General features: G+C 42.8%; 2 protein-coding genes across 2 annotated transcripts; one reads left to right on the top strand and one right to left on the bottom strand.

Annotated features, from left to right (window-relative positions):
- Positions 1-500: 500 nt before the first annotated feature.
- Positions 501-14,534, bottom strand: FAM217A (family with sequence similarity 217 member A). Its single transcript, XM_019804855.2, is given in 10 exon segments — positions 501-869; positions 871-1,870; positions 4,303-4,370; positions 4,458-4,532; positions 5,131-5,144; positions 5,309-5,393; positions 7,231-7,318; positions 8,612-8,737; positions 12,368-12,600; positions 14,201-14,534. Coding segments are annotated over 10 exon segments (1,920 nt in total). The 5' UTR covers positions 14,219-14,534; the 3' UTR covers positions 501-656.
- Positions 14,535-14,586: 52 nt separating this feature from the next.
- Positions 14,587-22,306, top strand: C5H6orf201 (chromosome 5 C6orf201 homolog). The gene is made up of 2 exons (XM_019804854.2): positions 14,587-14,909; positions 22,101-22,306. The coding sequence occupies exons 1-2, from the start codon at positions 14,717-14,719 to the stop codon at positions 22,301-22,303; spliced, it is 396 nt and encodes a 131-aa protein (XP_019660413.1). The 5' UTR covers positions 14,587-14,716; the 3' UTR covers positions 22,304-22,306.
- Positions 22,307-22,721: the final 415 nt, after the last annotated feature.

Here is a 22,721-nt window from a genome sequence, read left to right as displayed (position 1 = left end):
TTAGGTCTGCGTGGCAGAGGGTTGTTTCATGCCTACAACTACCATCAGGCCCCAAGAGAACTGATCTCACTTTCATGGAGATGACAAAAAGGACCTAGGAAAGGAAAAATTCTTAAGATTCACTAGACGATCTAGAGGATGTTGCATATTAATTCAACAAAATCACAAGTATTTTAGCTTTGAATGGTCAAGCAAATACTCAAAAGATAAGGGAAGATGACAGACAAAGGAGATTTTAGAGATAGTAAAGGAAAGAAAAAAAGGTACCAGAGTGGGAAGAACTAAAAAAATAAATTTGCTAATAGAGATAATGTAGTCTTAAGACTGTAACAGAACACAAAATACACCACCGATCAGTCGATCACAGCATTTACTGATGATGGAATTCTACTGGGAAACACAACAAAAGAATAATCTTTTGAATAGTTTACTAAGTGAAACATTCTTTAAACACGACATGCAAAAGATTGTCAAATACGTCAGGATGGAAACCCCTGGATTTAGATAGAGACATCTCAGCAGTGCCACTCACAAGTTCCACTCCACATCACATCACATCACATGTGTGTAATACCTGTGTCTCAGCATGATGAACCGTATCTTAGCCAAGCTTCTTGGAAATAGATTTGCTCACATTGAGATGTAGGAGAGAAAAGTTATTTTTGGTCAATGGATGAACACTTATCCTTCCCTACAAAGAAAGGTAACAAACAGTTTAACTTCTGAATATAGAAAGGTTTGTTCAATTCAATGTTTTTTTGATAAGGTTTCTTTTTGGTCCTTGGTGCCTTAATGTCTTCTCTCTGATTTTCGGGAAATGACAGAGGTATAGGTGAAACTGGTATTGGGGACCTTGGCAGACATCTTGTTTGAGACCATTTTAACCAACGATTGAGTTGTCTGGGAAGCAGTGGGCTTGGTTGAGAGTTCTTGGCATGGATTTAAAATGGAGCTTTTGAGATTCCTAGTGTCACAAGTTGTAATCAATTGTTTGGTGGTGGATGGACTTTTTAGAGACGGTGGTCTAGAAGTCCATTTGTATGTGTTGCCAGCATTGCTCCAATTCCATTTTGAAGCATTTTGTTCCAGCTTGCAAGATCCAGAACTGCTTTTTCTTTTTTCGCGACTTTTATCTACACAAGTTGTCTGAAGACTCAAAGAGTCTGAAAGTTTTGGCTGTCTTATTTTGGGGATAGCTTTGGAGGAAAAGGGTCGTTCAGCAGCTGCTGGAGCACAGAAGGTAGTTTGTAGTCTGGGCCTCTCTTTTTGTATAGTCATATGTTGTAATCTTTCCATTTCCAGTAAACGAGTTATCAAATGTTCAATAGAGCTTTCTGGAGGTTCCACGGTCGCTTTCCAGTTTTCAGATTTTGAGAGGGCTAATTTGTGCAGGTCCAGAGTATTGAAAGGAGAAGGGAGAAAATCAGGATATGGAAATACTTCACTTGGTTCCTCTGTGAAAGATTCCTCAACATTTTCTATTGTTTCTGGCTTTAAGTTCAGGTCCATCTTTTTAAAATAGCTAAGCAAACTATCATTTGCTTTTTCATTTTCTGATAAATCACTTTCATCTGTTAAGTTTTCTTCCACACTGCTGTTTCCATATTTCAGATTCCAATTTGGGGCAGATAAAGTTTCACCATTATTGTTTTCCACAGCTGAACATAAATTAATATAAGGCTCATTTCTGTCCTTAAAAAAGTCTCCATCAGCATAGGGCCAGCAGAGACCCGATGGCATCTGTAGTCCAGGGTGAGAACCAACTTGCTTATCAACCGAAGCACTTGTCAGTGAGTGGTTCAGAGTGAAGAGCCTCATGGGATTAGTGCTTACATTAAAGGCAGTTTCCCCTGCAGACTTCTTGAAATCCCTTTAAAAAATGATTTGATTAGTGAATAGTTTGTCGACTAGAATTAAAATGCTGTTAAAGTGATAATCAATAAGCAAAATTATCAAAGACTTTTTAATGGCCTATGTGTATCTATCTGTAACAGATATATGTTCATTTCCAAATATGCTCAATTATATAAAACTATATACATTTTTTAAAGTATAGATTAGAATATTAACTGGACACCCCCTTGGGCATGCACAGGTGACTAGATCATTCTACCCACAAACAGCTAGCTGTGTCTATGAAAGGCTGCTAGGTTAAAAATGGCTAATTATATCTATTTGCCTATGAATATATTGTACATGCAGTGATGATGTCTGAGAAGGGGGCTTTCCAACTCAAACTGAAATTATAGTGAAACATTTATGGACCCAAGATTAGATAAAAGGAAACTGACAGAATATAATTAGGTTACTCAATAAAGCTTTCTACTTTAGCCATTGTGGTTTTAAAAAATCATGCTAACATAAAAGGAAGCAAAACAATGTTTACCAAATATTATCCCATAGTAAAAAGAAAGAAAGTATACGATTAAAAAAATTATCCCATAATAATTTTCATCCGATGGTCTTTCATTTTATGAGTAATACTTCTAGGTAGTGTATTAGAATGAAAACTGCAAAAGAGCCACGCCATAGAATACTGAGTTTATAGTTTGTTTTTTTTAAAGCTTATTAGAAACTGACATTGGAGGAGTTGAAGCATTAATTAACATATGCAGTCTCATTGTCGTCTTGCTTCCTTTAATGCCAGTTTACAGCAAAGAGAACGAAGTATTCTTGAAGGATTTTGAAAAATACTTTTATTTCTATAGAAAATGTAAAAAAATATTGATTTAGCTAAATATTAAACTCACTTGTCTTTGTAAAACCAGGGAAAATCACTTTAAATCTACAATTGATAAGAGACACAATCCATGTTGTTTAGTGAAAATAGCATGGAATCTGGGGGTGAGGACCTAGGTTTGAACTCCTTTGCCACCAGTGAGCAGAATGGTAATGACAGTACCGACCTTGGGGTAGTCTGAGAAGCAAGACGATTACATGAACGTACTTTATAAAATGTTAAACAGTAAATGAAAGGTATCACTTTTATTCTCTTTGCTTCTTGATGGCATACCGTGGAGAAAAATTTCAGTAATAGAATATTTCACTGATACTGGACTTCTAATACTGCAACAGACTTAGGCTTCCCCAGTATTAATAACAAATACCTATCAAACACATTATTCTGTTTTGTCCTCACAATGACCTCATAAGATAGGCACTTTCATTTTCTACCTTTTATGGGTAAGGGAACTGAGGCACAGCGTGGTTAAGGTCACACATCCAGTAAGTGGTGGGGCTGGGATTTAAACTTGCGGAGTGGCACCCCACGTTGGCAATCCCAGCCACTGCCCTCTACTGACTCAGTTTACGTTTGTTGTGTGTTAGGATAAAATTCAATTCATTTCCTTTGACCTCTTACCTTGAAATCCTTGTTCCCAGCGGAGTTTTTGTTGTAGTAAAAGTAGCCCTTCCTATGCCCCTCACACTGACATTCCCTTGGGACATTAGTCACTACAGTCCCTGTAGCACTTCTTGGATTCACGCCTCGAATTTCAGCATTAGGTTCAGTTTTATCCTGAGCCTAACCGAGGTAAAGTCCTCTGACTGGGAGATGGCTATCAATGAGCCACCCTACTGTCAAACGTGGGCACAAGACTGAGGAACTAATTCTAGTTCTGATCCAGAACTCGGGATTTCCGTGAAACAACACACTGTGTGTAGAAGTGACACGGTGTTCAATAAATGGAAACTTCACGTAGTAGTGACCTGTGTTTGTGAGAAGCGTTCCAGCTGATTCTAACACACACTAAAGTTTAAGAACCAAAACATAAGCTTTTAAACCCAAGTCAGGTCTGAGCAGCAGCACACTGTTGAGCTTAAGAGCATGGATCTGGTCCCACCATTCATTCATTGTATGACTTTGGGCAAGTTACATACTTCGTCACCCTGACTCAACGTCCTCATCTGTAAAACAGGGATGCTGACAACAGTGCCTTATAAGATTGTTGTGATGGTTAAATGAATTAATATACACAAGGGACAGAAATCATTCCTACCCCATGGACTATTATTTTTCTATTACAGTTCCTTTTCCCTTTGACAAGAAGCCCAACTCTTTCCATGGAAACTCTCACTGTAAGGGCACAGGAAACTCTGAATTCTTCATATACTGATGATCTCTGTGGTGTATGCCAGCCACTTCCTATTTTAGGGTGAATTTCCATAATTTCCCACAAGTGGCACACAATACTTTTTCTTCCAGTTGTTTTTTCTCCTTGTATTTCAGACGAGTTGTTAACTCATTTGTATTTAAATGTATTTCACTAATTTAGGGGCTTATGAAAATAAATATTCTCTCACCTGTTCTCCATGGTACTCCCTTCGTTAAGAGGATAACTCCATAGCTGAAATATCCCTTGTTTACTATTCTGATAACAGAAAAACCATGGACAACATTTTAGTAACTGCATGCATTAAAAAAAAAAGTACTTTGAATGTGATGAATAAAATCTCACCTGTGTTCTTTTGTGAGCGTGCTCTGACAAATTTAGTTCTAGCGTCAGTTGCTGTATTGGAATTTCCAAATGGTTCTATAAAGCAGCAGCAGACTTTTAAACACAATACATCTCTATTCCCTGTTATTGTTCTAAGAATGTATAGTTCTTGTTCTAACTGAGAAATATATGGTAAAGTCATATAATACTCCCTTTTATACATACAGATATCATTTGTTTTTACTGACTTTAGCAGGGACTAGAAAAATCGGTTACAAATACCAACAGTGTCAACAAATGAGCCTCGACTATTACTAAGATCATTTTACTAACAGTTAAGCGTTTTATATTTTGATCCAAAAAAGTAGATGAAGGATTAATTTCCTCACTACTTCAAAACAAAATAGTAACCATTTTAACTGCCTCACTATATCTTTTTGGCGATGACTACAAAACACAGTAGTCACTACAATGTTAATTTCCATTTCTGGTATTATTGTATTGAAAAAATATACAATGAAATATTAACTTAATGACCAGTTTGCAGCCCTGTAGAACAGAAAAGGCTTTGACTTGTTTGAAGAACTCTACAGAAATGAAATTGGAATTTTTAAAGAATTTTTTTTTAATGAACACACATATAATTTTAAAATAATGTTTTGTGAATTATTTAAAACCAAACATTTATCCTTACCTTGTTAATTTTGCCTGAAAGAACGTATGTGGAAAAAATGACAATTAATAGTTACATAAAACTGGTTGTATTAAAAACAAGCCCCCTTTTATATGAGTGGTTATTCATATTATAAATATGAATGAACATAAATTTGCAATATTTATAAAGATAAACACACACATCTAGGATTTCTTACCACCTGCTGCACTATCCTTTCCAGGTGGGAGATTTTTATTTTTGGGAGCAGGTACTTCTGAATCCAAATTCCAGTGAGACAAGTTCTAAAACAATATTTGTTTTAGGATAAACTTAACATTAAGAAAACTTTAAAAGCTCAAGTACATACTTTTTCATGTCTGTGGCTAAAGTACGAGAAAGGCATAGAGTTTCATGACCCATCCTCGTTCCTATAAGGACACAACCAGCATTTTTGAGAAGAATGCCGTGTTCTCTTATCAAACTATTATCAGCTCGGTAACACCGATTAGGAGACAGAAAGGCTTTCACAATAATTTAGAGTTTCGTTCTCATTTTGTTAAAAATAATGACACACAGGTTTTCAAAATTGATTTTAAAAATATAATAAGATATCCAGTTCAGTGTGTCCCTGGTACACAATGGCACATTCGCCCAATTTTCTGGAGCTGAACACCAGAAGTGATAGCTTATAAAAATTCCCTAATCTTCACATTGTACTCAACACTGACCTACCCCGCTACTCATTCTAGACTCCAATCACACTCAGGAAATATTCAAAAGCAAGCCAAAAAATGGATAGGGAAAGGTACTGATATGTACTGAGTGTTTATGTTCCAGACATTGTGCTGAATGCTGTGGGGAAAAAATGTGGGGTGCGTGCAGGAGAAGATTGTAAGAATTTATCCTGGAATAGGGAAAGTGAAGAGGTGAGGAGTTTATTAAAAAAAAAAAAAAAGAAGTAATTTTTTTTTAAGAGCAAACTCAGTTGTTTTCTGTCTCAAAAGAGAAAATCCTTTGTAAGTTAAACTCTAAGCAGCACGCAAATAAAATGTTAAGTATTATCCCCCAAACTAAAGGAGGTGCAGGGAGAATAAGCTTAAATACACTATGAGGATTTAACTGGCCCACAAGAAAAGTATGTCCTGCTGGGAAGGGTAGTTGAACACTGGAAGGTAGGCTGCAGATTATCCGTCTCTGGAGGTTAATTCCCTGCTCCCCGAGATGACATGTAATTAGTTCTAGTCTCTGCGCGAGAATCACCTGAGGAGCGTTTTAAAAATGATACTTGAGGGGCGCCTGGGTGGCTCAGTCAGTTAAGCATCTGACTCTTGATTTTGGTTCAGGTCATGATCTCGGGGCTGTGGGATCGAACCCTTGTTTGCGCTCCGCACACAGTGGGGAGTCCGCTCAAGATTCTCTCTCCCTCTGGCCCTCCCCCGACTTGGGCGCGCTCTCTCTCTAAAATAAAATAAATAAATCGTTAAAAAATAATACTTGAAAAGAATTACAAGATCTGACTCCATGGGATGAAGGTAAGTCTCAGTTATTTATATTTCTAAAACATCCCTGACAGATTTACCAGGCTTCTTTCAGTTCTCTGACCCTGGTCTGCTAACATACAAAATAACGTGACAGAAATCCCCTTACAGTGACATGTAAAGGGAAGCTGATGAAAACTGCAGTTGAGGTCATATAATAAGATTAATATAACCAAATTTGTCGACTGGTGAGGGAGGCTATCCACTACATACGTAGTCTGCTAGATTGCAAACTCCTTACAGATTGGGAATTGATTACGCTTTCTGATGTCCCCCCTGCCTTACCAAAGTTTTCCACAGACTGTGTGTGAGAGAATAAAAAAGGTGAGCACAGCCGGAGGGAGCAAGGTCGCACCTTTCAGGAGCTCCAGCTGCAGTAAGAACCGCTTTGAGATTTGGAGAGAAACTGGTTAATGTTTCCTTTGTTCAAAGAAAGAAAAAACTTCCCATTTGATATTCCAAATGGGCCAAGAGGAAAACCTCAGTTCAAAATGCTCAAAAAAGAGAGAGAGCAGCAGAGATCTGGGCAGTCAGATTCAGTGGGAGTGAGGTCTTGACCAGGGGAGACGCCCGAAAGCTCAAGTGAATGCATTAGCCTTACCTCGTGGGAGATGTTGGACGGTTGTGGGTTGGTACCACTGTTCTCACCATTTCTTCTCCCCAATTTGCTCCTCTGTTTCCTTAAAATCCTACATAGGTTGTGGGGTAGGCACATTTATGGGTAAGGTACAACAACAATTGTTTGAAAACCTTGAGCTTTGGCTCCTTGTCTAAAAGAGGTCCAGCAATGCTTGGAGCACAGGCGAACGGGACTGTGAGGGCAGAGGAGGGCTAACAATATGAAATCAACCAGAGGGGCGCCTGGGTGGCTCAGTCGTTAAGTGTCTGCCTTCAGCTCAGGGCATGATCCCGGCGTTCCGGGATCGAGCCCCACATCAGGCTTCTCCACTGGGAGCCTGCTTCTTCCTCTCCCACTCCCCTGCTGTGTTCCCTCTCTCGCTGGCTGTCTCTCTGTCACATAAATAAATAAAATCTTTAAAAAAAAAAAAAAAGAAATCAACCAGAAACAAGGGGCAAGCCAGCCCAAAAAAACCCAAAAAACAACAATAACAACAAAAAAGCGCTAAGAAAAGCAAATTGTTAAGATCTGACTGATGGAAGATTAGGAACTTAAGGTCTTAGGTGAGAACGGAGACATTATCAGACAGAAAGATGAAAAACACAAATTAGAAAAAACATGATGAATTATCTGGAATTTATAAAGCAGGGCCATGAACTCTGCTTTTCATTATTCAAAACAGGTGCTCCGTTTGAAAGCAGGGTCAACCTTACAGGCAGAGCAGGCACCCCACAGGTATTTCAGGGGCAATAAAAGGCCCAAAGGGCCAAGTGCTACTTTCCACGCCAAATTATCATGGTATCTAAGCCCACTACTGTTTAAGGCAGAAGTATCAGAGAACTATCAGATAACAGGTAAAACAAGCATTGGGTCAAGGTAGGGCTATCCGGAATCACAAATGAAAGCCACCTCAGGAATCAGTATATTTGCGAATCCTTTACAATGTATTGCCTCCTAGAGGGAAAGTGTATCCCGAATAGAAAATACAGTCCAGGGAAGTTTGGAATCAGTAAGTACTGATCCACCTGTTCTGTGCCGGGCCTGGGATGGAACAATGAAGGAGGAAGGAGTTTGCTCAATAGGTGGCGCTGCCTGGGGACACCCCCGTGTGCGCCACGGAGTAGGGCGCCTGGAAAAGGCCGCCGCACCTGGAGGAGGGGCCGAGGACAAGGGAGCCTTCGGGACAAAGCGTTGGGAAAGGAGCCTCGGGGCAGGGGAGCAGAGAGGTGCAGGTGGGCGCCCCAAAGCCCGCGGACGAGCAACCCCTCCCTCCCCTCCCTCCGGGGCCCGGGCAGCTCGGAAGCGCAGGGCAGGGGGGCAGCAGGGGGGGCTCGCGGGGGCGCCCCGGGCCCCGGCCTCTTACCCCACAGCGCCGCAGGCCCACGTGTCGTCCTCGGCGTCGTCTCCGAGGGCGCTGCGGCCCCAAGGCCCCTGCCCCTCCGCGTGCGGGGCGAACGGCTTGACGGGCGCCCCCTCGGACTCGGCCTTCCTGCAGCGGGAGGACAGGGAGGGCAGCGGGCGGCGGGCGGCCGGGAGCACGGCCTCTTCGACGCTGGGCGGCNCCGGCCATCGCGGTGCAGGGGCCGCCCGGGGGCTCCGAACGGGCAGAGGTCACGGCCGCTGGGCCTTCCCAGGCCTTCTCCCGCCCTGGCGCTGGCCCTGACCCTGACCCCGAGCCGAGAGCTCTGCGTGGCGCCCAGCAGGTCCCTGGCACCTGTTCGAATAAAGCCAGGCGCTTGGGCGTGTAGTGCGCTAGACAGAGCTAGCCGCCTGCATTTGCACGGATATATGTACAGTTCTAGCTGTGCTTATAGTACCCAATACTTAAATGATTAAAATAGAAGAAGGAAGTATCCCAGCTGAGAGCAAGCCCAGCTCTGGCCGTTCCAGATCAGTTATTGGTGTGACAGTAAGAACAAAAGCTGATTTTTTTTTTTTCTACATGTAGATGATAGGAGGCCAATTTTGCCCTCCAAATGCCGATCTCTTACTTCAGTTCCCTGAAATAAGTGTGCGGGTGGGAGAGGAAGGAATATATATACACATATATAATATGGATATATTATTATATATGCATTATTATGTGCATACATATATAACATAAGTAAATAGGTTTTATGACTGATATATGTGTATAAGTAAGTAAACGAATACTAAAAATGTCAGAGATATTCTTTATAATAAAGGGTGGCTCAGTCGGCTAAGCATTTGCCTTCGGCTCAGGTCATAATCCCAGGGTCCTGCATGAGGCTCCTTGCTCATTGGGGAGCCTGCTTCTCCCTCTGCCTGCAACTCCCCCTGCTTGTGCTGTCTCCCTGACAAATAAAATCTTTTTAAAAAACTGTGCTAGGCACATAGTAGGAGCACAGTAAATATAGGAGAATGAATATAAGATTAGCATAGGCTTCCTTGGAGGTCTCCCTCCTAGGTGCTCTCCTCATTCAGATTGTTTTCCATTCTGATGATAAAAAACACAGGTCTGCTCTAATGCCCTCCTATTCCCAAAGAAGGAGCCAGGCTTTAAGTGTCTGCTTATCATTTTCAGTGCCTATATGTCCAACGCCTCAGATATTTTGCAATTTTCTAAACACTCTGTCTCCTCCAGGACATACAACATTTTTCTTTTCCTGTAATAGCTCCTCCTTTTTTTCCTCCCCCCTCTTTTTACCCACCTAGTTAAGTCCTATCTATATAAATCTAGCTCACAAATCATCTTCTCTGACCCCTCAAAGAAGAATAAATTGCTACCTCTTCCAAGATCCCTCAGTCAGGTTATTATGATGTATTTGATTACAATTCCCTTCTCACAGCTACATTATAATGATTCATTTACACTATCTCACTCACTATCTTTTCCAATACCTTCAAGGCAAGACCTGGCCTTATTCTATCTGTCCTGGCACCTGGCATATAGTAGGCACTCAATAAATGTTTGAATTAATTACTCCAAAAAATAACATATGCTAGAAATAACATTTGCTATGATATGGTTACCATGTGGCAGGCATAATGCTGAACATTTTATATAGATTAACCAATATTATACTTTTAACCACACAAATAAGTTGGTCCTACTAGTTATTCCTATTTTATAAATGAGCAACCCGAGCCTTCAATATATTATTTTCCCAACTTACAGTTACTTGAAAAATAGGGAATTGGGTAAATATGGGGGGTTCACGTACTCCCAGCTAACACTTTCTACAAGTGTATGTAGCTGGGAAATTTTTTCCCTGTTGTCTGGATAGGAGACAGAAGTGACATGTGTATATGTGTATGCGAGCATGTCTTATTTAGCCCCCGTACCTCCCACCTTCCTTGCTTTATGTTGGTTTCTGCGTTTTCCTTTTGTTTCAGAACAGGAACTGATCCCTGATCCCTTAAAGTCCCTCTGAGATTTGTCATCCATAAACACACCCTCTAAGCTTTTCTCTCTCTCTCTTTTTTTTTCCTTGACAGAACATATTCGTAGAAAACCTTCTTTATCAATTTGACTCTTCTGCTTTTCTCTGGAGACTTTTTGAATGCTTTCACATCAGCATAAAAATCACGCCCCCCATCACTTGTCGAATTTAAAGTTGTTAGTATTACAGGTTTAAAACTATAGTGACAGCCTAGAGAGTTCGACAAGAGAGCACGCAGTCTAGGCGGTGGGGAGACAAGGCTGAGAGAGAGGAAAAGTAAGTGTGAGATGTTGTGGTCGTGGGAAATACAAGGACAACAAGGAAGAGAATCATACCCGCTCCAAGCCTTTGAGTCTGGGTTGGTCGTCATCCAGCCTTGAGGGGAGCCATTAGACAGGGAGCTGTTCTCCATAGTAGCTTGGGGGCAGCTCTAATATCAGTCCTTAGCCCAACAGACCGCACTTTCCTGTCAGGCCAGCCCAAGGCCCCTCTGGGAATTCAGCTTTTAGAGGTAGCATCAGGCTTGTCTTACTTTAAATCTGTACCTCTTTAGCTAACCCAGTGAGGTAAGGTAAGGAAGATGTTCTGTCTCGTGGCATTTAACAAGCTCTTACATTCATTACCACGAGGTGGTCTGAATTGGTGGAAAGAAGGAAAGCCTTGGGCCAGTCCCTTGGTAGGTAAGCATGCCTTGCTGCTCACCTCAGTCTCTCCTACTCTGAGAGAGGCGACAATGTGGGCCCACAGGAAATTCTTTTGGAAAGCACTCTGATAGACATTCCTTTTTGTACCCCAAGGGGATGCAAAGAAATGTCATGACGACCGTACTTAGCTTCTAATTAACCTTCGGGGAAATCCTTCTATTTTAGTCCATCTCTTTCAAAACCTTTCATATTTTTATATTATCCGTGCGTTTGCTTCCGCTTCCCTTTATTTGTCCCTTCTGTGTTATCAACATCACGGCTGGCTATTCAGTGCAATGGAATCTTGTTCAGTGTAATTATGTAAATATTTTCAGAAAGTCAAGGCCATATTTTCTAATTAATAGCATGCATTTTTGTTCTCAAGTAAATAAGATGTTATTCAGCGGGAAACATTTCAGTTCAGTTCTGGGCGATTTGTACTTCATGTGTGGTTAGTAACTAGTCCTGTGCCTCCCCTGCTTTCAGCTTTTCTTTTCTCTTTCACTCGTGACCAATTACATTTATTGTAATTGTAATTAGGACTCCATTTCTGTGAGCATTTACCGGAAATGACCTAACTTTCTTGGGTGTGTACAATTTCTTTTTAGGAAATATGTTTAAAAATATATTTTTTTAGCTAGAAGTTGTGTTTCTCTTTTAAAAATTAACCTTGAACACTGTGCTCCCTTGTTTGGGAGACTCCCACTTTGTTGCAAAAATGTAACAAATCTTGTTTAAAATCTATTCATTCCTAGAAGGAATGTGATAGCCATGGCTAGGAATATCTTTCCAAAAGAGAAACAGACGCATCGGCAAATTCTATACCTGCAGAAGTGGCAGCCAATAGTTTCGGATAAATTCTCAATCGTATACGTCCACCTCTATCTAGATTTTTCTGCAGGGCTTGATGCCTGTAGTTGGAATAGCTTTATGGCTTCCTGTCCTTCACACGCCTATGCTCCACAGTCGTGTTTTCTTAGCCTTCCATCACCAATGTACTTGGAAGTTTTAAGTTGCAGGGTCAGGACTTACTTTCTGGTGCCAGGAAAGGTGTGGCCTGGGTCCTCCTTCTGGCGGCCGGAACCCTCCCACCTCATCTGCTTTGAACGGAACACTCTCTTCAGAACGCTTTCTTTAAGGAACTTGGAGATGATCTTTTCCCTTTGAACATTACTGAATACTTTGCCTTCTGGAAGCCAGCTGGTCTTGTCACAGCCACCGTGGCAGAGGGGAAGGGGAAGGTGTTCGGGAGACACGACAGCCCTCTTTGGAACAAAAAAAGGAATTGCCGTTTACCTAAAAGTCGTGAATAAGAGATCAGCCTAACTAGAAAAACAACCCCGCGTCCTGAAGGTGCTATGCTGTGGGACCAACTTAGTTAATAACACTTAACTCCTAACCGAGCCGCGTGGCTGGCCCCTCCTAGCAACTCCCTGTCGCAATAAGAAAGGGAGCGCGGGCTTAGGAGGATTCTCTCTCGTCTTTTCTTTGAGAAATAACAATATGTTACCACTGTGCTTGTGGAACTGTAAATGTATTGATCATGCAAGAACAGAATTGGAAATAAGCTGAATTCCAAACAAGATAGAAGCTAGAAGGCTGTTTTGTGAGAGCACATCCTTAGTAGGCTGAGACCTGGCCAAGGTCTCACGGCTAGTTAGCAGCAGGGGGTCTCCAGCCTCCGAGGGCCAACGCTGGTCCTGAACGGTGTTCTTCCCACTGCAGCACGATTAGAGAGAACATGAAAGAGATGGATTCCTTGGAGATGTCTTATCCATTGCAAAAGACATTTATCCATCAGATAGTTGATTTACAAATTAAATATAATTGTGGCTTACTTCTGATTTCAGCCAAGGTCAATAAACCAGATAACTAGAAACATTCCATCAGTTGCTACTTAGATGATTAAGAACATACGGTGGGGATGAAAGGCACAGTATAGGGAATATAGTCAACGGTATTGTAACAGCATTAAATATATATATCTTATATATATATCAATTTATATATATATGTATTGATACGTGTCTCTCTCTCTCTACATATATATCAATTTACATCAGTGTAAAAAATCAATTTTAATGTATCACTTCCTTGGCCTGTTGAATGGCTTAAAACATGGTTTGTTCTTTTCAATTTATATAAATATTTAGAGTAATACGCTCAAGTTTGCTTGGAAGAAAGAAGTCACCGTCTATCAACATATTTCTAACCCCCTCACTTCCACCAGTTCCCTTCTCTTTCTAAAAACATCCATGACATTATGAGACTCACATTCTATTCGAGCGGTTCTGATTCTATAATTATATTCTATAGAATATAATTCTATATTTTAAATACGTTTAAAGTATACCTTTTTGTGTATTTTTAAAAGTCTTACTTTTTAAGCTTACAAATGGAAAATGAACTTGAAAGTTACAGAGTGAAAGTTGGTATCTTCTGCTCTGGGCGCTAATGTAGCCTACAGGATAATCCTGAAGTTTTTATACTCTTGGCCAGGGGTTTTTTAAGTTTGGTGAAAAGCTGGCAAACACTCCCAGCTGTGCCCTGGCATGCCTGGCGCCCATTCCCAGACAGCTCATGGGACAGAGCCATGACGGTGACCCTGGCTCCTTGAGTGGAGCATGCTGACATGAAGAAGTAGCTAGAACAACCCTGATTATTTGCATGTTTGCCCCAAATCTGGGAGTAGCTCTTGGCACCTTCTATCTTGCTCAGGGCTGTGCCGTCGAGTGCTTAAGACGATTTAGTACTTCTGCTCGGGGTCCACCGTGAAGAATGGCTTCTGCCAGTGGAGCTGGAAGTGAGCATTTTGTTTCCCTTGTCGGATTGGATGAGAGAATAAGCAGCAGGTTGGCTTCTTACCTGTGTTAATCTGGACATTTCCTCAGTTTGGAACGATGGAGCTCTTTCCTCGGTTCTGCTCGAGAACTGTGTTGAGGTAACGGCTCTCCCTCAGGGCCCTGGTGGCCTTGATGACGTGCGCCCAGGGAGCATGGCCCGTGCGGAGTGCCGGGTGAGGAACAGCACCGGAGGCGTGCGCCCTGGCCTCCCCTCTTCCCTTCGGGAAAGCACCCTACTTTCGTCAGGTACGGCTCATGTTCAGAGGAACCTGGAGTTTCTGCCTGAAATCCCTGTAAGACTTGGCAAGGTGTTTTGGACTGGCTGATTTCCTCTGGTTTGAAGGTAGGATGAGCACTCAGGGTTCCAGGCGAAGGTCCGGGCCATTGTGACTCTCAGAACGCTAAGTGATCAGAGAGCAGAAAAGGGGTTCCATGGCATCTCCTCAGAGATGGAGAAAAACATGGAGGAAGAGCAACGGCGAGGGGCTCCAGCCTCCTAATTCTTTGTTTGTTCTTCTCTCTAACTCAGCGGGTCGTCATGGGGACAGCCAAGAACAACCACTGCATGTTAAAACTTCCTCTCCTAGACAAACCCAAGACACCGAAAAACTACGCACAGCCTGAGGTCCTGCGTCACACCTTTGAGACTCTGTCCAGCCTTCACAGACTGCTGCCAAACCATCTGATGGAGACACTTCATTCCTACAAGAGGGAAGAGGACAAACAAAATTGTACGTGGGCAGAGGGTGGTGTGAACTCTTTTAACAAGCACACACTTTATATTGGTACAAACTGCTTCTTTTAGCCACAAGTGAGAACTGGACTTTTTTTTGAGAGAGAGAGAGAGCAGGGGAAGAGGCAGAGGAAGAGAGAGAATCCCAAGCACACACACCCCCCCCACTGAGCATGGAGCCCTACAGGGGGATCGATCTCACGACCTTGAGATCATGATGTGAGCCGAAATCACGAGTTGGTTGTTCAACCAATTGAGCCACCCAGGTGCCCCAAGAACTGACTCTCTACATGGAGGGTGTGGCCCTTCCTTGAGACCCATGGCCCCATGCCTACTGATTATGCTGTAGGGGCCCCGGGCTCTCAGAGCGTGCCCAGTGATGGACTCCACCATCACTCCTTCACATTCCTTTTCTTTCACCGGTCTTTTATGAATGGAGATAAGGAGATAGGTCTGTCACCCTTCTTTTAGCAAAGCTGGCCTGTAGAATGATGGAAAGTGGACTAAGTGGGAAATGACCACTAAATTTACAGGAGTAGATGTGATTTTGAGATGAGTGAGAGAATTTCCAAGTTGAAGCTCAGGTTTCAAGTTTATTCCTTTGCTCTATTTCCTGCTGCTGCTTCTTCCATTTGCACCACCCCAGAAAGAAGCCGGATATTACCCCCGAGTATTACAAATGACCTTCCCTGTCGGGAGTTTGGAGTGGTCCACCACTTCTGAAATTCTGTCAGGACAGTTGATAACTGGACTGATTTGCAAAATTGGGTTGAGCCTGCCTCCTGATTTATTCATGCTTCCATGAAGGACAAAGGTAGCTGGTAACCCCTTGTGCCCGTGAACTTAGAAAGCAAAGTAGCAGTTGCCACAGTGATTAATACACAAGTCATGGGTAGGAAGGTTTGATGGGAAATTTGTCCATTTGTATTCTGGTTGGTCCCTAGTCCTTGAATGCACAGTATTATGAATTGACCCCAATACCCAGATTACACTAACAATTACATAAAAATAGTCAAGGAAACTATGAAGAATCTACTAAAAGTGATACATGTCATAGACAGGCAATTCACAAGATGAAAAGCAAATTATCAATAAGCATGAAAGATGTTCAAACACTCTGGTAATCAAGGAAATAGAAGATAAATCAAGGTAATATTTTTTAGGCCAACATACTGGTCAAATCTTGAAAGATCAATAAAGATGAACATGTGGGGAAATTAATACCCTCACAATCATTATTAGCGTGCTTATTGATTCAGGCTTTTTCAAAGATAATTTGAAAGTCTTTGTCAAAATTTAAAATGTATGTTACTGGCCTATTAAATGGGTTGATCTTGGCAAAGAGTAAGTAGAAACTAATTTTCTTTTTTTCTCACAACTTCCCCCTTTGGCCCATTCTGTTGCTCTTTGCTCATCATCTTTGGGTGAAATTACAAGCAAATCTCATAGCTTTCCTGGTCATATTCATTCAGATAATGAAAAATCCACTCTAATGTCCAAATTCCAAACCCTCATCCAGAGTAAAAACCTCCTTGCTCCCCACCGCTCAGGCCTGATGTAGACTCAGAGACTGGGAGTTGCCCTGTGATTTGGTGTTTTTTGTTTTTTTTTTTTAATCGTTCCATCCTCACTCACTGGCTGCTGTTGGGTGGACAAGGGTGAGGGTAGGAAGAACTGAAAAGATGTCCTTGACTGTGAAATATCAGATTGTGACCTGTCACTCGGGCCTTCTAGGGGTGGCAGCTTTCCAAAGTTGGCCTCTTCTTTCCAGGGGATTTGGTGGGTTCCCTTGCTGGAGATCTCTCATTCACTCAACCTCCTGCTGACATCTCTCCTCCCCCAACCCCACCCCTGCGCCAGCTTCTGTAGGCTGTGCTCCCAATGTATTGTAGTGGAGATTGCATCACTGGTTGACGGAAGCCCTCTTGGGAGCTTATTCAAGATGACTCAAAACTAACCCCTTTCCAGGGGGTTTGCAGATAGCATGTAGAAAACTTGACCCCCTGTCCTTCATACCTTCACCCAGCTGGTGAAAATACAACTGGCTCCCAACACGGACCTTTTGCCTCTGTGGCCACAGGCAGCTGTGGTCCTAGCCAATTATACTTTCTGAGATATTAGGGCTGAACTGTGTCCCCCAAAATGATATGTTGAAGTCTTAACCCCTAGTATTCCAGGATGTGCATTTATTTGGAAATAGGGTCTTGAGAGAGGTGCAGGTGTAATTAAGATGAGGTCAGACGGGAGTGGGGTGGGTTCCTAATGCAATATGACTCTCCTTATAAGAGGACAGAGACACAGAGGGAGGGGATGGCCATATGACAACAGAGGCAAAGATTGGACTGATGCATCTGTAAGTCGGGATAACACCAGGGATTGCCTGCAAGTAGTGAAACATCAGAAGAGGCAAGAAAGAATTTTGTTTATTTTATATAGAGAGATTGAGAGTAAGCAAGCCAGTGGAGGGGCAGAGGGGGGAAGGACAGTGACAAGCAGACTCCATTCTGAACAGGGAGCCTGAGTGCAATTGCTGGATTATAGTGTAGTTCTATTTTTAACTTTTTGAGGAACCTCCATACTGTTTTCCACAGTGGCTGCATCAGCTTGCATTCCCACCAACAGTTGAAGATGGTTTCCCTTTCTCCACATTCTCGCCAACAGCTGTTGTTTCTTGTGCTGTTGATTTTTACCCATTCTGACTGGTGTGAGGTGGTATCTTATTGTGGTTTTTTGTATGATTTTTGTATTTTTGTGTGATTTGTATTTCCCTGATGCTGAGTGATGTTGAGCCTTTTTTCATGTGTCTCTTGGCCATTTGAACGTCTTCTTTGGATAAATGTCTGTTCATGTCTTCTGCCTATTTCTTGACTGGATTTTTTGTTTCTTGGGTGTTGATTTTGATAAATTCTTTGTAGTTTCTGCTTACTAGCGCTTTATCTGACATGTCATTTGCAAATATGTTCTCCCATTCCGTAGGTTGCCTTTTAGTTTTATTGACTGTTTTCTTCCCTGTGCAAGAGCTTTTTATCTTGATGAAGTCCCAATAGTTCGTTTTTGCTTTTGTTTCCCTTGCCTCTGGAGACGTGTCTAAGCAAGAAGTTGCTGCGGCCAAGGTCAAAGAGGTTGCTGCCTGTTTTTCATCTCTTGTTTTTTGAGGGGTTCCCATCTTACATTTAGGTCTTTCATCCATTTTGAGTTTATTTTGGTGTATGGTGTAAGAAAGTGGGCCAGTTTCATTCTGCGTGTTGCCATCCAGTTTTCCCAACACCATTTGTTGAAGAGACTGTCTTTTTTCATTGGATATTCTTTCCTGCTTTGTTGAAGATGAGTTGACAGAGTTGTGGGGCCCAGGGAGTTCTCTTGAAGTACCTTCAATTGCCAGGGGGAGGAGAAATGCTACAGTGCACAGCGTTACAACTCAGCCTAAGGAAATCCCCACATGCCTTAAAGAATGCTTGGTTTTTCCTTGTGTTTTTTTTTTCTCAAGATTTTATTTATTTATTTGTCAGAGAGAGAGAGAGTGCATAAGCAGGGGGAGTGGCAGGCAGAGGGAGAAGCTGGCTCCTGGTTGAACTGGGAGCCCAGCGTGGGACTTGATTCCAGGACCCTGGGATCATGACCTGAACCAAAGGCAGATGCTTCACCGACTGAGCCACCAGACGTCCCATGTTCAGCTTTCTCTTGTATAGATAGGTATGTTGTACGTAGGTGGGTAACTGCCACCTACCAGATTTTTCTCAGACCGTGTGACCTTAGGACAAAACTGAGAACCACAGAAAAACTCACATTTTAACATCCCATTACATACCCATGCCTTTCGGCTTAGGAATTCCACTTCTAGTTAGTGTCCTAGGGAAATTCTTACACCTGTGCCCACAGATGCAGGAAAAAGTGTGTGCGCTGAAGCGTTGTTTATCACGGTGACAAACTGTAAACAGCATCATGTCATTCAACAGCAGAACGATTAAATAAACGTATGCATCCATATTGTGGAATATTATTAAAAAGGAAGCGATGTTAAAATATTTACAAAACGCCCTGTAGAATATTAATAAATAAGCTGCAAGGTAAGAAACGCTGATTCCATTTATACCCAAAGAAGACCGTCTACTTGTACGTACAGACATGTACGTACATGCGGAGGGAAGAGTTCTGGAAGGAGACACCTCACGTTCAGGCCAGCGGCTGGCTACCTCTGGAGAAAGAGGAATGAAGACCTTCCCTTTAACTATGTACACTACTTTAAGTTGTCTGATTTTATTTATTCCAATGGAAATCCTTTCATGTATTTTTGTAATTAAAATACAATTTTACCACTGAAAATGCATTCAGTGCTTATGTGAGTTTGGAGAAGTAGGTTTTGATTTTCTAGTGATATTCCAATTATATGTGGATTTCAGTTTTGTTCCCTTAGCCTCCCAGTGTAGACACTGATGGGTGTTGATACACCTTTAGCCAGTGGTGGTGTTCCTGCCAGATAAAACCTGTGCCCATGGTCACTGAGGTCCCTTTGCCTGAGAGGGGTGGGTTGCAGGGCTCTTGGCTGTGGTTGGACATCAGCTGAAAGTACATGACAGAGCTGAGGTGAACCGCGTTCCGAGGAAGAAATGTTTCCTCAGAGTCCTGTGTCTGAGCCTTGAAGGACCTGCGCCTGAGGCAGAATCCAGTCATTGAGGGGACATTAGCCTCCAAGATCCTGAATTCTTCACTCAAAGGCTGTTTCATTTCCAGACTGCCATTTCCGGGGCTTGCCTCGAAGGTGCATCTGCAAGACATGACCCTACTTCTCACTCTTTCATCCGTCAGATTACGAATTCAGTCATGGATACCAACGGCTCACTGCTGCGTGTCTGAAGCCTTCTGTCTAGTCGAAATTTCACCTGACCTTAAAAATGGGTTTTATTTCTCCTAGCACCACCCCCACCTGCACCTGCAGGGAAGCTTTGCCTGCATTAGACTATATTTGCTATCCAGAGCCATCAGAAGAAGAAAGAAGAAAGATGAACTGAATATTTATAGTTAGAAACACAGGTTTCCCCCCCCCCCCGAATTTTAAATAATAGGAAGTAAAATCATACCAGCAACATAAAATGAGGGATGAGACTCCGTTATACTATGTACCTTTGGATCTTCCGTGCCCAGATAACTGTCCCCTAAACACCACAAGCCTCTATGAGCGACCCTCTTCCTCTTCCCACCCCACATCCCAGCACAGCTGTGTAAGGCGCTCTCCTGAGATCGCATTAGTATTGGTTTTATGATGTTTAATACATTGTCCAAACCAGTGCTTTCAATGACTGGCATCAACCCGAAAACTAGGAAGGGGGAGGAAGTTTAAAGCTTTTGTATGGGGGCACCTGGATGGCTCAGCTGTTAAGCATCTGCTTTCGGCTCAGGGCCTGATCCCAGGGTCCTGGGATCGAGCCCCGCATCGGGCTCCCTACTCCACTGGGAAGCCTGCTTCTTCCTCACCCACTCCCCCTGCTTGTGTTCCCTCTCTCACTGGCTGGCTGTCTCTCTCTCTGTCAAATAAATAAATTTTCAAAAAAATAAATAAATAAAGCTTTTGTATATTGTTTTTAATGCTTAAGAAGATGCCTCTCTCAGTTAATTCACTGCTTCCCCCCTGCACCAGATGCTTCGGGAGCTTGCTTCATTGGATGCACGGAGAGACAAAGCAGGTAGGAGGAGTGGCTTCCATAGAGTGAGTGGGCTCGGGGAGGAGACCAGTGGGGCAAGTCTCGAAGCAGTGTGTGTGTGTGTGTGTGTGTGTGTGTGTGGTTCACGTGCAGGCTGGCCACTGATGGCCACCAAATCCGTGACTTCTATTCAAAGTGAGTTCTGAGTTTTATCTCGTTTTGGTGTGTGGTACTAACTACTGGAGGATATGAGAATTTGTAGTAATCGCTAAATGCTATTCTCTCTAATCTATTCCCGTTTACTTACATGAAGGATTTGAGGCAATTTGCAATACAAACGTAGGTGTGTACAAGAAAATGAAAAATTCATTTGAGGCAAAAAAAAATGTTTTTAGCTGGATGTCATCAAATACCTGAATTGGGTTAATTAATTCAGTTTAATATTAAGTTTAGCTTTGAAATTCTGACAACCAAAGCAAACCATATGCTATTCCTATCATTCCTGTGCCTGGGAGAGCTTCTGGGTGCCCCGCTGTGGGGTCCCGAGCTAAGATACCGCTTCTAAGAGCCGTATGTGGAAGCTGTCTGAGCCAGGCCTGGCACTACGGGGCAGGAGTCCCAGATTCCAGCCCTGTTTCTGACTCACTTGGAAGGATTTTCAGGCCTCTAAGGATCGATCTATTAATCATTACATCAGTTAGATTGCCGAGCGATGGCCCCTTGGGCCAATTCTTGGTTCTTGGGGTCTGTGCCAATGACTGTGTGGTTCAGTCTGAGAAACAAGGGAGGCTGGACGAGCTCTGATCTTAATTCTATGCGGGGTCGCCCTGCATCTCTGGGGCTCAGCTCCTCTTCCTGCACTGGATTGATGACGGTGTCTTCGTTTCTCATACACCTAGATGGTTGCAGAGCCCGGCACAGAGCAGACCGCACGCTGGCTTTTGATTCTCCAATTGTTACACTACAGTGTAAGACAGTCATGTCATGTCATGTCACTAAATCCGCGATGCAATCCTACTGACTCCCTTTCCTTCCCTCCGTCCGTCCCTCTCCTCCTTCCTTTTGCTAGCGGGACTGTTCTGATGAAGGGTGCAGTGTCTTGAATTACATTCCGCCACAAGCTCTTTGTCCCATGGAGATGAGCCATTGGTTAGGGGCCAGACGGTGTCCATGTGAAGCGGTGCATGTGATGTAAATACAGAGTGTGGCTAACATCTCCGAAGATAAAAATAATTGTGCAGTCAGTTGCCATTAATTTGAGATCAGGCACAAATTAAATAGGCTTAAATAGGCTTCAGTATTTGTGGTGGTGCCAGCATTGGTTTGTGTGTTCATTCACTCATTCATTTGCTGTGGGTCTGTTAGATGTCCAGGACCAGGCTAGGGTGTAAGTATGTTGCTCAGGAATATTTTTGCAATGGAGCAAGGGCAGAGCTCAATAGCAATTATGAAGTGGCAAAAACATTCTTTCTACGTGAGTGCCATGTTACTCTTGCTATGCGAAGATGGAAAGGCATGCTGAATCGCATTCATGTTTCTTCTATTACCAGGTCAGAATTCTGAATTCTCTGGCTTAGAAAGGATCTTAGCAAGACATCAGTTTCCAAAAGAGATTAATGCGACCCCAAAGCCAAGTAGCATGCCCCTGCGGAAAAGAAAATCCATCAATAATGCAAATCGTGGGTGGAAGAAATGCCACTTGGGGAATAAAAACATGGAGGAACCTCCAATGTCGACCATAGTGGTCAGGTAGGTGTCTAATTTGTGTCTGCCGCTGACGTATTTAGAGATATGCCTTAGCTACAAAATGACTTGATGTGGCCTTTGGTATACATGGTAAGCCTGAAAACAAGTACAGCAATGTATTAAAGCACATAAGCCCCATTTTCACACACCCCAGTGTCTGGAGGAGTCCTCACTGAGAGAGAACTCAGGGAGACAGAAGCAGGTGTGTGGGTCCCCGAGGAGCCATTGCATTGCAGGTTGGTGAGCAGAGATCTAGCAGGGCTGGAATGGGATTCTTGAAGAGGGACCAACCACTGAGCTGTGGCGCCCGTTCACCCCCAGCATGACCAGCAGCCTCGGATCCCATAGCAGAAATAGTAGAAACTTGGCTTTATCTGTAGTCTGCCAGATTTTGCACGGACAGAAGTAGGAGCCATTTCAGGGTC

The sequence above is a fragment of the Ailuropoda melanoleuca genome, chromosome 5 (genome assembly GCF_002007445.2).
Source record: "Ailuropoda melanoleuca isolate Jingjing chromosome 5, ASM200744v2, whole genome shotgun sequence".
NCBI classification, from domain to species: domain Eukaryota; kingdom Metazoa; phylum Chordata; class Mammalia; order Carnivora; family Ursidae; genus Ailuropoda; species Ailuropoda melanoleuca.
Note: the sequence above shows the minus strand (reverse complement) of the source record. Positions and strands in the feature narration are given on the sequence as shown.

What these genes read in the sequence shown, in the direction of transcription:
- C5H6orf201 (XM_019804854.2), top strand. Translation starts at nt 14,717, where the DNA reads ATGGGGACAGCCAAGAACAACCACTGCATGTTAAAACTTCCTCTCCTA. An exon ending in GGAAGAGGACAAACAAAATT is followed by an intron (nt 14,910 to 22,100) that starts GTACGTGGGCAG and finishes TTCTATTACCAG; the next exon opens with GTCAGAATTCTGAATTCTCT.